The sequence below is a fragment of the Ursus arctos genome, unplaced genomic scaffold (assembly GCF_023065955.2).
Source record: "Ursus arctos isolate Adak ecotype North America unplaced genomic scaffold, UrsArc2.0 scaffold_21, whole genome shotgun sequence".
Taxonomy (NCBI): domain Eukaryota; kingdom Metazoa; phylum Chordata; class Mammalia; order Carnivora; family Ursidae; genus Ursus; species Ursus arctos.
In genome coordinates, this window is record NW_026622886.1 from 20,121,302 (window position 1) to 20,138,693 (window position 17,392).

General features: G+C 39.0%; 1 protein-coding gene across 3 annotated transcripts; it reads right to left on the reverse strand.

Moving 5' to 3' along the window:
• Positions 1-532: 532 nt before the first annotated feature.
• Positions 533-17,268, reverse strand: NUDT4 (nudix hydrolase 4). 3 transcript variants are annotated; one of them, XM_026499905.4, is made up of 5 exons: positions 17,169-17,268; positions 7,370-7,480; positions 5,935-5,979; positions 3,687-3,771; positions 533-3,393 (listed from the first exon to the last, which is right to left on the reverse strand). In XM_026499905.4, the coding sequence occupies exons 1-5, from the start codon at positions 17,265-17,267 to the stop codon at positions 3,191-3,193; spliced, it is 543 nt and encodes a 180-aa protein (XP_026355690.1). In that variant the 5' UTR covers position 17,268; the 3' UTR covers positions 533-3,190. The 3 variants fall into 3 exon arrangements, with proteins under 3 accessions (XP_026355690.1, XP_026355689.1, XP_044240470.1); XM_026499904.4 differs by having other exon boundaries at positions 3,687-3,774; XM_044384535.3 differs by lacking the exon at positions 17,169-17,268 and adding an exon at positions 11,595-17,079 and having other exon boundaries at positions 3,687-3,774.
• Positions 17,269-17,392: the final 124 nt, after the last annotated feature.

The following is a 17,392-nucleotide window of genomic DNA, read 5'->3' on the forward strand; positions in this document are numbered from 1 at the left end:
TGAAGACAACACTGGAAATGCCAGGCTTTTGTTTTACCTCCAATTTAATAATCCTAGTCAAAAGCCAAATGAGATCTGAATGAAACTTTTATACGAGGATTCTTAAGTTGGTCTTCAGTAAGCAGTATTTTGGGGAAATAATATTTTGGTGGGCAAGAACTAGCTAGTTACCCTTTGAAACAGAGCTGTAATAAAGTGAGGGTAGTACATAGTTCTCTGCAACATGTTAACAGCAAAGTAATGTAATCAGAATAGAAGAGCTCTTGGAAATTATTAAAAACAACAAAACCCATTGAGGAGCAGAAATAGCAATAAGTAAGATAGCCATAGCAGGACACCATGAGACTGGTATCCCATTTGGGAGAGTAATGGCAACACTTTACTGGTGGACAATTCCTTTGTTAATCCCACCAGCAAGGATGATAAATGGAAAGTGTGTACATATACTATGAGAGAAGAGTAAAATTTTTACTGTGGAATGCCACATGTTTTCCATCTGGACGATGTTCAGTTGTTAAAAAAAGAAAAAAGATAATGTATTTCCATTTTATTTGGTTTCCAAATATAAAAAAACGTCAAGATTCTTACACCAATTATCTCAAATGAAACCATGCAAAGCAATTTAGAGTGTATACAACAATCATCCCCCCTTTCAGTTTTGCTGCTTTATACAACTGTTTGATTGACGGAAAATTGAATGGCATGTGCCTGGTTGGAAAATTACACCTGTTTATTAAAAAATACACACACGCACACACACACACACAACCCCCCCCCCAACAACAAATATTCAGGATAGTTTGCTACTTTGTGTCTGCGAGTCAACTTATAACCTAGCTATTTCTTTTATTTAGGAGGCACATGGGACTGAAAAATTTAGCTGCCCAATTTTTATCCATCTACCCCACAGAAAACAGAAATGAGTCCCAACACTCTGTAAACTTTGGAGGGTTGAGATAGTAGACACTATTTGTTATCTATAGTAGATTCAACTGTTGAGCCTGAAAATGAAGGCTTTTTCTTAATAGAAATCTTAGGGCCTTTCCTCTAATTTTGCTAGACTGGGTTCCAGAATAGTGAAGAATCCCTCGTGTGAAATTCAGAGTATGACAACTGTAAAGTATTCTGTTGCATCATACAAATTTTTGCTAGTTGCATAGACTAAAGACGGTTTGCTAAATGGCACTGAAGAAAATCCTGACCCGAGTGGCACTACTTAGTTCAAATGTTTTTGACCAAAAAAATTATACAACAATATTTATAGGCTCACTTTTAAGAGATGGCTGACATTAATACTGTACATATTTTACATGTCAAATACATAGTCCAAGAGTTTATAAAATAAGTTCATGCATTATTACCTAAGAATATCATGTACAAGATCCCCCCCTCCCCCAGTACTTGTGACAGCATTTCAGGTGGACAGTTTTATATACAAAATCCAGTTTCTCTGCTGTGTTAAGGTATATAATTTAAAGGAACTTCAGAGATTACTGAGAAACAAAAAAATCTTAAGTCCATTGAAGATTGAAAGTGTCAATCTGTGGATTTAAAATGTTTCCTTTTAAAAAAACACCTAGGATGCATAACCTCTGTACAAAGAAAAATACAAAAATTCTGGATGGTCATGTTTGATCACACTACCTAATTTAGAATGAAATGTCATTGGTTAAAAATTTTTCCTTCTACTTTACTCATTCCTCTGACAGCATTAATTTGTGAACTAATATTTGTATTTAGTTCAGCTGCATTTATGGCACAAGATCTTTTTCAAAACAGTGGCACCGATTTTCCTTAAGTGTAACAGCACTCTATTTTTTTAGCAGCAATTATATTTTTAAAGGTTAATTTGTAGAATGTACAACTATACCTTCTACTCTATACTCACCAGTTACAATATTTACAAGGCTAATGCCTACATACAGAATGATCTTTCACTCTCCCCTCATCCCATGTCTTATTCAAAGGTTTTTGTCCTTCCGTCTCATTTCTGAGTTGTCTGGGGAAGTACAGGGGTTTCAGACAAGGTACCTATGTGTTTGTCAATGGGATTCTTGATTCCAAGTGAGTATAAAGACAAGACAAAATAATTCTTAATTCAGGTATGTTCCAGGGCCCCAATAGTTAGTTATAGGATAAACAGTACTTATTGGCAACCTATAGAATATGAGACATTCTCAGGTTTAAGTCTGTAACAAGCTGAACAGCAAGAAGGCCATTTTACTCAACTGTGATGCAGTCATCACTGACTAGCATTTGAGGTTAGACTCTAATCCTGTGGTTACTACTGGTAACCAGTATGTTTAAAGAGGGGCCAGTAAATTCGAAAACTGGAAATGTATCTTTTAAAAGGAATTTACCTCGAGGGAATAATGGTTCTCAAGTGTTCTGCGTAAAGAGATTATGGATAAAGGGAATTGGCAATTTAGCATGCTAACTCAAATCCCATGAATACATTTTTTCATGATGATGTATTTTATTACATGCATCTTTCTTATAATACCTCTCTAAAAATCACCAACTGTATATAAACTTTGTGTTAAAGGACTATTGAGTTATAGGGGGTAACTGGCCATATCAGGTAGCTAGTGACATACCAGTTGTGAAAATTTAGACAAATGAGTTGACAAATTCCTGAAAATAGCAAATTAAGTCCTTTGTCAAAATAGTTATGGGACCATACAAATAGTCTAAATCTTGGATTTAGAAATTAAAACTGTGATCCTATGAAACAAGTTTTCAGATCGATAGATTTCTTTAATATCAAGAATTATTTTTGTAAATTTCTACAACAGAAGAATTTGTTGACTAAATGCTGTGATGAGAAAATTTAGAGAGAAGATATACCAATAAGTAAGCTGATCTGACAAAAACCACAGACTGATGTCAAATGGACAAAAAACTGAACAAAATGCTGTGAAAAAAACTGACAACTAAAATGGGGGGATAGGTTGGGGCTGGGGGCACAGTTAAGGCATCTAAAAAAAAATTCCACATGGCTTTGGCTTATTAAAATATTTTACACTTTTTTTCTTTTTTCAAGATTTGAAAACATCTGAAAAACATGCAAATTGTTTGAAAATCCTGCATGGCAAATTCAGACAGTTTGCAAGCGTCATTCAGATGTTTGCCAAGGAAAATAGAGACCTCTCCCCACAGGACCAAACAGGGGAGGTCCTCCCAGTTTTCTCTATCTTATACTGGATGGCAACCCAGAGGTCTGTGCAGCAGTCATGAACAAGGTGTTGTTATCTGGAAGGGAAGGGACCGTGGAATTTCCATTGGCTGGAGAACAACCCAGCTTTAGTTTTTCCAGATACTCTGCATGTACAGGCTTATGACACTGGAGAACTTTGATGGCATCTTCTACTTTGAACCACTCTCTCTTCCTTCCTAGAAAATAAGACATTGGTCACTACACAATAAAGTCAATTTTAAAAAGTAGGCCATATGCTTTAACAATGCCCTTCACCCCCTTGCCCACAAATAATAACTTTATTGGTTTTTTGGAATGGCTTAGATAATAATGTGTTGGGGGGAAGAATTTTAAGATAATTCAACTGTGGACATACATACTGATCCTCTTTTTAAAAAGGTAGCCAAAAGTGGTTTAAAATGAAAATTGTATACAACTACGAAGTACTTGAATTAAGGGAATCCAGATGGCAAAGGGAAAGGGAACTTACCTATATTAACAGAATCTTCCCAATCTTCTAATATTTCAGTGACAGTAAGTACATAAACATATGTTCTATGCTTTCGGTCTTGGTTCTGCTTGAATATAAAAAAGAAAAGCATTTTAATCTCCAGGAGCTAGCCATTACACATTATTGAGGGAAAAAAAATCAGTTGTGGCATACTACTGGTCAGCACATAGGCAAGTATAATCCAGTTGTATAACCCAACACAGAAGTCAGTTTCATGTAACAGGAAACATGTAAAATGATGAAATTAGCTCCCCATAGTAAACTTTTGGCACTCTGATTTCAATTCATGTGTTTAAGAGACAATTTAAGTACTGATAGCTTAAAAAGCTTCCAGGTGAACTATGCAGAGCCAAGGTTGAGATTGGGTTATTCTATTTCTGGAACATTATCTTTTAGTTCTGTGTGTTCAAACTCAATTTTTTTTTACCCGTATGAAAACTGCCATGTTGTGTTGTTTCTAGATTCAAAATTAAACACAAGTTGGTTTTAAAATGAAGGGGGTCACCTTCATCTTAATTAAAAGTTAGCCTTGTTTACTATAATTTAGGACTTCAGATAACTGCCTAATTTTTTTTTTTTTTTTTTTTTTTTTTAATAAACTCTGTGCCTGACATGGGGGCTTGAACTCACAACCCTGAGATCAAGAGCTGCTTGCTCTACCAACTGAGCCAGCCTGGTGGTCTGATAGTTGCCAGAATTTTTTCCACCACAAACAACCTGAGTAATACACTCAATTCAAATAGCATATTATGTCTCGGGGAAGGTACAGGGACAATAAAAAATGAGAGGCATCTCTCACATAGAACATTACTGTTCATTATTTTAAAGAACCTGTCTTATTTTTATGCCTGGAAAATCAATACATTTATTCTTTGTTCACAAATTCACTGAAATCACCAGGGTGAATAGGCAGGACAATTCTAACTTTCCCTTACATTTCCTAAGGGGAAAGATACATTGATTACTATATTCTGTTCAGATTCTATGAAATTTAAATAGCATTTGTAATGCAATTAATACTATTACCTGTGTTAAAGAAGCTTTATTTATAACGTGAGAAATTCTCTTCAAAAATCTTGCGAGCATATTGACAATGTGCTATTTGTACCATGGCTACTATGAATTATGGAAAACCCTCAATATATTTTTCAGTTTAACCAGGAGATGGTGCTCTTCAACTGGGTAAAGCAAGTGCTGAATTCTGAGACCGTTTGAATATTAACTTGAGAACTTTACTGTTAAACACTTAACTGTATTCTAGGAGTCATCAATTCTACCAAGTGTTGCACAATTTCTGAATTCTGTAGTAAGACTTTTTCTCTTTCTTTTTTATTTATTGGGGGTGAGGGAGGGAGATTGGCTGCGCTTGCAAGCATGAGGGGGGGGGCAGGGGCAGGAGAAAAATCCCAAGCAGACCTCCCTGCTGAACACCCAACGACACTGAGATCATGACCTGAGCCAAAATCAAGAGTGGGCCACTTAACTGAGTCACCCAGGCACCCCCTTAAAAATAAAATGTTTAAGGTTCTACGAGAAGGACTAAACTAACCCTTAAGTAGTAATTGGAAGGAGAAAAAAAAAAGTCACAATGTGTCAGGTATACCACGTATCTATATCTGACTCTTGGATAAAAATATGAGAATAGCTTCTGTCTCATGATCCTTACCTTCCACAGAATACCTCCCAATTCCAAATTCCCTCTCCACAAATTCCATTTTGCCTTCGGCAGTAACAGATTATACAGAGAATTATTCTATGCTTTTAGCATCTATTCTTTGTATCTGAGTTTTTTTTTTTTAACCTTCATAAAGTTCTGTAAGGATAATAAAGTCATTATTTGTGTATCATCTAATATTATGTGCTAAAGGCAAAGGCTCTATTTCCAGATGGTATCCACAAGAGACCTAAGCCCTTAGGTGATACTGAGGACACTGTACCTCCTAAAAAGTCTATACCTAAACAGTATACAGTAAACCAAGATATAGGTCTTTCTGTATCAGCTCCACTGTATTGTCATATAAAAGTAATTACTACTGTAATAATGTATAAATTTGATGGCATATGAAAGTAACTTTTACTTCCCTCTCTCCCTCCCTAATCCCTATAACTGACTTGCTTACCGATAGTTTTAAGAGGAATGTCTAGCTCAGGTTGCTGCCAGATTATTTGGCTGGTTAGGAAAGAATCGTTAATTTCACTATTCGAAAGGATTACTTTTGTTACTCACCTCAAATATGCCCAGGAGTCTGCCTAATTTTCCTCTGACTCCAGCCTATTAAAAAAGGATGAAATGTTAAACTGTTACCTTTCATTAGAAAATTTATTTTCTGGCTATTTCAACTCTTGGATGTAAGCACAATAGGCCCTCCTTTTTTTTTTTTTTTTTTTTTTTGTCGTGATATTTATTATATTATGTTAGTCACCATACAGTACATCCCCGGTTTTCGATGTAAGGCTCGATGATTCATTAGTTGTGTATAACACCCAGTGCACCATGCAATATGTGCCCTCCTTACTACCCATCACCGGCCTATCCCATTCCCCCACCCCCCTCCCCTCTGACAATAGGCCCTCCTAATACCAAGCCTGCTTCTGTGAAGTTTTTTTGGCTATGCCAAGATTGATGACCTGTGGTTTGCTATAAACATGGCTTAATGTATTCCATATGCAAGTTCAGACTGATCAGATTGATTGTCATTTATTTTATTAGAAACAACAGGGACTGACCAAAAATTTAGACTTTCTACCACTTTGGGACAAATTTCATGTATGAAAACAGGCTTTTCTGTATGACCGATAAACCCTTCTTCCTTAAAGGACTGTCTTTCTGCCTTTCCCCCCCACATGGCTCAGGAAGTACAATTTTTTCCTGTATGTTACCCTTCGACTGCAGAGTGCTCATTACTTTTACCCAGTACTGTAACAGACTGACTGGAACTTCAAATCCACACAACTGGCACATCGGTACCCGCTGTCGCCTCTGCACAGGCCGTGTTCCTCCCTCAGGAAGCTGCTCATCCTTTTAGACCCATCTCTATGAAACCTTTCTAATTACACACCAAGACCCAATAAGAACATTAGCATTTGCTTCCCATTTACACCCTAACTGCTGCTCAGTAACTTTTATAGCACTTAAATCTATGCTGTTTTGCCTCTGAGTAAAAGCAAGTTCTCTCTATAAGCAACTGTTAGAAGGTAAGCAGGCCGTATGCTTTTGTGCATGTGTGTACGCGCCTCATTTTACTCAACTTTAAGACAAGACAAAAAGCAATGTGCTTATTCATCTGAAAAAGAATTATAGCACACGAGTAATGTCTGTGCATTCTTGCAGTACATTCCAGTGTATTACTAACTGCTTTGAGACAAGGCCACCGTATTATGTACTGATCGCTGATCAGGCTTATTGTCTGTTACACAATTCCGGGGGATGTCTCCATTGCTTTTAGCTCTATTTTACCAGGTGGAAAAAATATCTGCTTAAGCAAAATGCTAGCTATGGTAGCCTGCTTAAAAATGTTGAACCAGACAACAGAAAGAGCACCCACGTGGCCTGCCTTGACGTCTTCTCAGTGCATGTAGCACAAGTGCCCCATGAACACTAAATCCTCCCAAGTGCAGCGTGTGTGAAAGGAGAGCAGACCAGCTACTGCTGTGCATCTCACCTCTTCATAAACCTCCCTCACAGCGGCGCCGCCGGGCTCCTCCTCTGGCTCCATGCCTCCTCCGGGGACAATCCACTGGTCCGGGTACCGGCTGCTGCTCACGAGCAGCACCTGCAACAACGACCACCACCGTCCACACCCGCAGCCCCGAACGCCACCCTCAAACCTTCCTCAGGCTGGGAAGCCCTTCCACGTTAACCCGCCTTTCAGGGTCATTCAAATTAGGAGGGGCGCGCATTCTACCACAGAAAAGCAGCCCACAGCTTCTGTACACACACTTTCAGAATTCAGCAACAGTGTGCTCACATTACAATACCATTCTGAACCTGAAGTCACTTCAACTACAAGATTCAGTGCGTGAAACTTTCCAATTCTTGGAGCCTAACAAAAGATGGAAGCCGAGACTTGGTTTACTATCCTGAGGTGTATGCACTTAGGTTTATGGTCGTAATACCCGTTTTTTTCAGTTACAGAATATTATGCTCCCAAATTTATGGGTATGTGACCCCAGGCACGTTACCCTGTTCCCTCACCTATAAAATGTACGAACACTTAAAAGATAACCGTGACTGGGAGAAAGGAATAGGGAAATTGACGTAAAGCCAAGTCTCACTATATGGAGAGTTCCTGCTATTTTTACACTTATGATTGGGTGGGAAGAGGCACCCTTCATATTCCAAAGCTGTATAAGTGAACACAAGCCACTTCTTTCAGGAACAGGCAGCTGTAACTCACAATCTAGAAGAGTCTTGGGCTGGCAAGCTACAAAGACAGCTACTGCTTGTCTTTGTACCATCTGGGAGCTAAAGATGGTTTTTATCTTTTTAATTATATGAAAGTCAAATCCCAGTGTTCATAAATAAAATTTTATGAGAATCTAGCCATGCTCATTCATTTTTTACATGTTGCCTATGGCTGCTTTCATGCTACCACAGCAGTTGGGTGGCTATGTGAGACAGTGTGGCCCACAAAGCCTAAAATATTATCTGGCTCTTTGCAGGAGAAGCCTGCAGACCTCAGTCAAGAATAGCATTAACCTTGAAATATGCAAACACTTAAAAAAAAAAAATGAACTACAATATCAGAGTATCCTAGAGGTTCATTATTTTAACAGTGCCTGAAACAAGAATTATGTATCTTACAAATGAAAATTTGTGGGCTAGGGTAGGTTAAAATTCACCAAAGTTAAAAAAACAACAAAGGGATGATAAATAACCAAAGGATGTTTGTGAAGTAACGGGTGTCGTAATCAACTTGAACAAAAAGTGTTTACAAAATTACCTTAGTTTACTGCCTTCACGAATGTAAACCACTCTGACCAAATCAATCAATTCAGAGCAAAGTTTAATCCCTGATGTGTGTACTGTTTTCTAACATGCATGCCAGTAAGTTCTATCTGCTCAGCTCCCCTGCTACTGCCAGAGCAACTGCTGGCATTGAGAGTTCACAGCCAGCACAGGATTCGCCTCCCACTTGAGGAGGCTGCCAGGAACTCAACCTTCCCCAAATGGAAAGTTCCAGGCTCACAGTAAATAGTTCAGCAACTCCCACCTTTCCCCAAAACCTCTAAAATACTGAGTTGGAAGATAAGGGAACACCTATCCAGGCACATATTCCTTCAATTTTGAAAACTACGGGGCAAATTTTGGCCTACGGACACACCATTATCATAAAGCGGTGATCAATCAATGTTAAAGGGGTCTGAGCATTGTTTCTCTCATTCTTGATCTGGATAGGACTCTTGCTTCTACTGGCTTTATTCCTTCAAATGAATAATTGGCACAACAGTGTAAATCCAGAGGATTTACAGCTGTAAATTAACAGCTGATTAAACCTTCGTTAAAATATTAATGGCTGACATTAAAGGTACCACCAAGTCCAAATATAGCAATTTTGGTAAAATGAAATATAAGACAGCCTTAGATTTAAGCTTTCTTAAATATAAGCAAACATAGCTTACATACCAAAATTAGAAACTAAAGAGCCAGAATAAGCAAATCTAGCAAGAATTAGAAAACACTGGTTTGAGGGGCGCCTGGGTGGCACAGCGGTTAAGCGTCTGCCTTCGGCTCAGGGCGTGATCCCGGCGTTATGGGATCGAGCCCCACATCAGGCTTCTCCGCTGGGAGCCTGCTTCTTCCTCTCCCACTCCCCCTGCTTGTGTTCCCTCTCTCGCTGGCTGTCTCTCTCTCTCTGTCAAATAAATAAATAAAATCTTAAAAACAAAACAAAACAAAACAAAACACTGGTTTGCACTTGAAGATGTTTTGCAACTGTTACAGATCACAACCCAGGTGTTTCATTCCTGGATGCACACAATGAAGGCTGCTCGTCTACCTTTTAGTGCACCAGTGTTGACCTCTGTAAAAGCAAGTGCCCATCCTTGTGGGGCTGTTGAGTGTTAACTGAGAAATAATACCTTAAGTCCTGGCCTAGGCACTTACTAGCTCTTCTGCTTTCGCACTAGTGGAGTTCAATCAGCTTACCAAGAATTAGGTTTCCCCTCAAATGTTGCCACTTCTATTTGTTTTATAATTATTGAGAGTCAATGATGAAATGAGTGCAGAAAGGAATTATCAAAAAGACTGTAAAGATTAATTAAAAACCTCTATTAAATTAAATACGGATGAGACTACTATAAAAGACTGGAAAAAGGAAATTTAAAAATCCAGAAAGAGCCTGCAAGAGTCTTCAAAGTTCAAATTCTTTAAACAAAGTGAAACTGCAAATCAGATTTCATTTTTTATCTTATTCAAAAAGGAGGCTTATGGAGATCTATGGTATTTCAAGGCTTTGGCCTATATTTAGACTGGCAAATATACGTTTCTAAGTTAAAACAAAAATGCTTAAAGTATAAAAGCATATATTTTGCATCAAGGGAAAGTAAACTGCAAATACTGTTTCTGACTGTAGAGCCGGAGGCCTCTTTTAAACCTGGTCACTAGGTGCGGGTTACAGATAATCTAGTTTTTATTGCCTGGATGAAATTCTTACTACCCAAGTCAATGCTCCCTAAGCAACTTCCTTGATTACCTTTATAATGGGACAGGACAATGCAGGCGCTAGCTACTGGAAAAGGACATCCTTATTTAGTAAACAGGGAGTTTCAAAGTCATTGATATTCATAATGTTTGAGTCCTGAAAAAAATGCAACTGAGTGTCATGTATCTAGGTCAATGATAATTCCCATTTGTCCCAAAACAGTCTTTAAGGGATAAATTATGATAAATTACATAAGGTTAATAATGTTGAAAATCCATTAGTAGAGTCTGTCCGCTTTTCCGCTTCCAATTAAAACCAAATCTTTAATCTGCAATCTACAGGACATCATTCACATATCACAAAACTTGTCTTCCAAGTCAGTGACATAGAATCCCTGTATGCTTCAACATCTCCCTTCATAAAGTGTATTTTTTAGAAAAGTATGAAAACAGATCTGTATAATTTTGGACAAATGATTTAGTAGAATCTGAGAACTTATCATCCAAGAGTCCCTTGACATTCCAAAATGATTAAATTTAATTGATCAAACCATTAATTTCAAATGTATCTTTCCAAAATATAAATTTAATAAACGAGTAATACCTGTGGTATAGAAATGATCAGCATCTAAACTACTAGCATAAAAGATTTGATAATGAGCTTTCTGTGATGAAACAGATTTGAAAACCAGTATGTTTCATTAAATATTTGCCTACTCATCTAGAGTACTTCATTCAGAGTTCAAATGAGGTCAAGGCCACATTATTACGTTTGTTGTGTTATATAGTAGGGAGTGGTGGTAGTGATTATCTACCAGGGTAGAAGAAACGAATCTGAATAGCATTAAGTAGAGAAAGATGAGTAAAAAGTCTCTCCTACATGCTAGAAGATATATTCTATATATCTATATATATAGATATTATTCTATATATCTATATATATAGATATTATTCTATATATCTATATATATAGATATTATTCTATATATCTATATATATAGATATTATCTATATATCTATATATATAGATATTCTATATATTTAGAACCCCATCACAAATTATTCAATATCCTCAAAAAAAACCCCACAAAAGCCATCTAAGATTTCTACAACATCCCCAATCTACTAGATCTGTGATATAGCTTGTTTACTAATGCTCTAAAAACATTATTACTGAAGTAACAAAGAGAGGTTATAAAATCTCATTCAGTAAGAGGATATACCAATACCTGACAAATCCATACCTGGTTGTTCATAGGTTTTAAATTCCTTTTCAAATACGTTTCTAGGCATATTACATTTTGTGTACCCAACAAGATGACAGTCTGCCACATTAGTGACAAGGTGACAAAGATGAAAGTAGACGTTCAACCTTCCAGATAAGCCAGAGCTGAGACCAAAGGAAAGATTTATAAAAAGGAGGTTAGCCAACCCACCAGGCTGCAGAATTAGACTTCAATCAAACTTAACCTCAAAAGCCAGTGCTGTTAGAGTAGTGAAAAGTGAAGACATTTCCTTAATTCAACCTGCTCACCTTCATATAAGCATTCCTGCTACTATACTATCAAACCTCAATCCCTTCTTCCATGTATTAAACAATGATCAGAATACAACACAGATACACTCACTTATCACTGTTAAGAAGCCGTTTCTCACACTTGTCTTTTTCTTAGATACTTAATGTTTTAAGCATTTGGAATATAAGTACTTCTCACTTTAAGCAGCAATAGTATAGTAGATAATGGTCTACCTGGAACCAGCCCTGAGTCGTCCTGGACAAAGGTTTGTCTATGAACTGGAGTAATCTACAGTACAGATTCTATACTCTCTATCATCTAGTAAGTCCTCCTCGCTGGGGGGTAGGTAAGAGCTTGTAAACTAAAAAAAATGCTGTTCAAGATTTTATGTAATGCAGTTATGCCTTCAGAAGATGGAGGTACTTGAAATTCTTAGTCCTACACACCAAATGGCCCCCAAATGTCCTTTGTGTTTCAGCTTTTACTCTTATAACTGTTCTTGGTCACAGCCTGCTTCTGGGAACAACTAGTCACTACAAATGACTACTTCTTGGTGGCGAGGGGGGGAGCTATCTAGAGAACCTCTCAAGTGATACCTAAATCAAAGAATATAGAGTTTTATTTTGTGAATCATAGCCATTTAGAAGCTGTACTGTGGTTTTTGTTCGTTCTGCCCACATTATCATGAACCAGGATGCATGAATGGTTGAACTGCCTCTACCATAGTAACTGTACTATAGGCATTTAGCCAAAATTAGGCCAGCAAGCAGCATATTAGCAACACCCAGTGTGTACACAGACATTTTTAAAAGATCTTAAGTTATAACAATGATTATTGTATCCATTAACCAGCTACCTACTGTTATTATTAAACAAATTAGTACTACTTTTTGGGACTACAGAGGTACAGTGCTGTAAGTAACAGCCCATTTTGGGAAAACGTGCTTAACCCAAATTAGATTATTGCTACCTTAAAAAAGATCAAAATTCAAAATCTGAGGTATGGGTTCTACTGAATGCGTATCACTTTTGCACCATCATAAAGTTGAAAAACCACAAGCTGAACCACTGAAGTCAGGGACCATCTGTACGGGATTGGTTAGATAGATGAATGTTAAGTTGGACTGATGACATTTTCTCCTAGCATGTCAGTGTTTTGAAGCTATGGGTAAGCTTTCTTTCACACATTACAGAAAACCTTAGTGATATATACCAAGAGCCTGAAACAGATGCAAATTGTACAAAAAATGCCTTTCCTTGAAGGAAGTGGCTGATTGAGTGGCCTGAGGAGCCCTGTAGGTCTGGGAGAGCTGCAGGAATAGATGACATTTTCCTATGTTTAGAAAAGCCTGCCTTCGGATAGTTACTAAATTTTCATCAAAGTGGTCTCCATTTGAAGCGAGTATCTTCAAGGACTTAAATCTGAAAGGACTTCTGCGGGAAGTATAAACCCCAGAGTATACATGAGAAAAGGCAGACTGCCTACTGATCCCAAGTGTACAAATGTTAGTAGAGATATACCTGTACTAATATTTCTTATTAAGATTGTTTTTTTTTTATCAGGGCTCTGGTTTTAGAGTTCTGCTTTCCCTACCAAGTCTTTTTAGGAGTCTGCTTTTTAAAGTCTGCTTTCCTTTCCAAGGCTTAGTTTTAGTGCATGATTTTGTAGAATTCAGACATTTAGTTAATACACATTTGGCATTTAGCAGACTGTAGAATGCAGCCCCTGGCTCAAGGAGCTTAAAAGTTAATTAGGGCAGTTAAGTCCAAATGAAAGGGTAGTGGGCAGTCTTTAAGACTGTTTTGTTAGTGTTTCTCACTCACAACTGTGCCTGGATTCCACCCAGAATCAAGTCATTTCTATTTCTCTTTTTAGCACTCTATCCTATTTTACTGCCAGATCATCCTCAAGCTTGAATACATTAAAAATGTAAATGTTCCTTGTTCAAAACTAAGTGTTCCTTTCTTGCCTACAAACTCCTCAGCCTTACATTTAAGGTGCTCTTTTTCAACCATTATCTCTCCCATGCTATCCTAAGCTGCAGCTCAACTAAACCACAGGCCCAAGTTTTGCTGTTTGTGATGCCTGGTCCTTCCTCTCTCACTGACTGAAATCCAGCTCCAGTGGATCTTAACCCTGGAGCACATGATGGTACTTTTCCCTTTCTATCAGTCATTTGTCTATCCTCCCACTACAGAGTATGTTTCTTTGGAGTTGACGCCTTCCATCTCCGCAACCCTGTTCAAACTATCATATACGCAATTATGTTCAATTCTTATTTTTGGTTACCTTTTGTGAATGTATTGTTGTCTTTCACTGTACAAGCACAATATCCCAGCTACTCTATGGGATGGTTAGTGGAAGTCCAACTGCCAAAACTAAGGGTGGTTCCCTACAGAAATAACTGCCTGCAGAGGATCAAATGAACAGGAGATTTAGAAATAAAGGACCTGGGCTCAAAATTATCTGCCAGTTTCTGTGACCTTGGGACAAATTATGTCTGTTGCCTAATTTCTTTCTGTACAAATGCTAATGCTTATTATTTACCTCACAGGGAAATTAAAATGGGCAAATATAAAAACACCCCCCCCCAAATATAGACTGTGCTTTTAGAACCTTCTTCCTAAAACAACCTGTTCTCAATTATGGGCTACTGAGAACTCCTTCAGTACAAGAAGAACCATACTGGAACACTGTGTGCGTAACTTTTTGTGCTCAAACAATTACTATTTTATTTCAGTTGAAACTATGGCATACATTTAAATCTTCCAACCAGGACCTAGGTGTTGTTAACCCAGTAGCGGGGATTATTCTCACCTAGTAGCTAAAGAGGTGGATTCAGGCTGTTTTGTATCCTATCCTTAGAAGGCTACCAGTGTAATTTCAACAGAGGGGGAATAAATTCATAGCAAAAAGAGCAAGATGTCCAGGAAAGCTAATAGGGTTCATTTTGTAACTATCATTTGTAACTATAATAGAAAGAGCCCCAAATATACACAACTACAGAAATGAAGATCCTAAGAGATAAACCACACATTAAGGTTGGCTGTGCATTTTACTTAGAGAATTCTAGAGCCTTCCCTCAGAGTACATTCTGACTTGGTTTCTCAGTCTTCACTGTACCAGATTTACCAAGTTTTACATAACAGATTTCTCTAATACTCCAGAGCCTGCTCCTTACTTCATTTTATCTAATGGCAGTAGTCTCTTGACTCAACCAGAGGCTAGGAATTTAACATTTATTACAGTAGGTACAATTTCCAAGGACAAAAATAATTCATTGATCTGCTAAGGTGATTTCTGAAGCGTTCTTCAGGCTTTGCTTTACCATTCACACAATACAGATCATTTCAATTTCCTCCCATTTCCTTTATTTTCCCTTGGGAACTGTTTTTTACAAAGCCTGAATTCCAAGTTCAGGTTATGGCAAGACTTCAAAGTCATCACTTCCAGAAAGGCTTCCAAGCTCAGCCTCAGAAAATCTCTCATTCAGCAAACAGCATGCACCCAATTGCTAAGGAGCCTTGTGCCAAGAGCCCAGCATCAGGAACAGGGACTGGATCCTGACTCCTGACTCTACCACTTCCTAATTATGTTATTTGGGGAAAGTACTTACAATCTGCAATGGTCTCCTCACCTATAAACCAGCACCAAGAGGATGAAATGTAACAAACTTAAGAGGTCTTCAGGCAAGCCCCACACATGGTAAGCACTCAACTAAGAATGGGATTACACAATAGTGAGCAAATCATGATCACTTTGGGCTATTCTTTTATATTCAAAGCTTGTTTCTTCCTAACATGGCCCTTCCCTCAACAATTTTCTAATCTTTTTAAACAGAATATACTTAATGCTTGTTGTCTGTTTACTCTGTGAACGTTAAAAAATCTTTCCCCTTCCACTTTCTAGCTCTCCAAAGTGGGCCCAGGTCATAGACACAGACCTATTTCTTCTGAAAACTCAAGAAAATTTAGGCTTAACACTTAAAGGCCCCCAACTGAGCACTGATCAGCACTAAAAGCCTTGGTTTCTTTTCAAAACAATAAAGGCAAAACGAGAGTTTGAAGAGCACTATTTTGTAGCACTTTTGTTAGCATAGTCAGAACTATGCTACTGAGAGTACACTATGTCATACCCATCCTAAGTACTCGGATTAGCAATAAGGAAGCCATTAAACTTCCTGTCTCCAGCTTTAGCCTGGTATTTTATTGGACACAGTTGGTTATGGAAGCAGAACTCTGTTAATTTTTCCCTGTCTAATCATTTTAGGAGTGGCAATGCTTTATAAAAGATTTTCATGGCTACCAATCAACTATTATTGCCTTAAGCAAATTTAAAACAGTGAACCATTTTTAAATTAAATAAACGTAACTGAAAAGGAAAAACTGCTCTCCAGGAAAGCCTATGGGCCTCATATCAACCAAACGCAGGAGGGTAAATTACGGAAGATAGACTGCTTACTCTTAGAACAAGAAAGGCTGCTCCTTTCCAGATGTCAAACCAAACACAGCAAAGTAAAGAAGCCTTAATAAATATGCTGAGAGCGAGGGATTATGGTCTGAAAATGGCAACTTTGTCCACCTCTAGTCCACCTTCTCCCTCTGGCGTTATTCCACATTTTTCACTAGCCATCTTTCTGCAGTCAGAAAACTTTAAAAGAGGAGGCCTTTAAAAAATCTATATCAAGTATAATTATGCCAAGTGCTTACGAGTTAAAGGGTCCACTTAAAAATGGGATTTAAATAACCAGCCCGAATGGGGCTTTATTTTAAAGCACGGGGTTTGTTGGCTATACCACAAACACCCCAAGGTTTAATCCGAAAACGCAAACGGCTGTATCGTGGAAGGAAAAAAAAACACAGGCAGAGGCAGAAGAGTTTGGGCTGCAACACTCAACGCCATTTCTGCCGCCTCTGTTAGCACTCGAGGTTTATCTGGCTTTACACTCAATTCGCGTGTTAAGATGGTGACTCCCGCCAGAAGCGACCTAAACCGCCCGGGACCTACCCGCGGGCCAGGAGGCGTCTGGGTGTCAGGTCCTCACGACCGCCCAGCAGAACATTGGGCTGGGCCAGCCCCTTTGTCTCCTCTATCAACCCAGAGAAAGGAAGGAAGGAGGGAGGGCGGGCGGGAGGAAAAGAGGGAGGGGGCTAATCCCTTCCTGCCCCGGGGCCACAAGAAGGATCGGGCGAGGAAGGGGAAGGGCAAGGACCCCCACCCCGGCCAGCTCCGGCCCCCCACCCCCGGCCTGCTCCGGCGCCCCGGCCGCGGAGGGCACAGAGCGCGCTGGCGGCCCTCACCTCGTCCTCCTGCTCGCTCCGGAAGCACAGGCACGCCGCCCGCTTCTTGAAGCCCTCGCGGTCATAGGTCCGCGTCTGGTTGGGCTTGAACTTCATCATAGAGGCGGGCTCTTGCTGCCGCTGCTGCTCCAGCCGCCGCCGCGGGGGCCCGGCCGCCGCCACCCCGCCGGGGAGTTGGGGCGCGGGCGAGTCGGGGCACAGGGGCGCCGGGAGGCGAGGCGGCG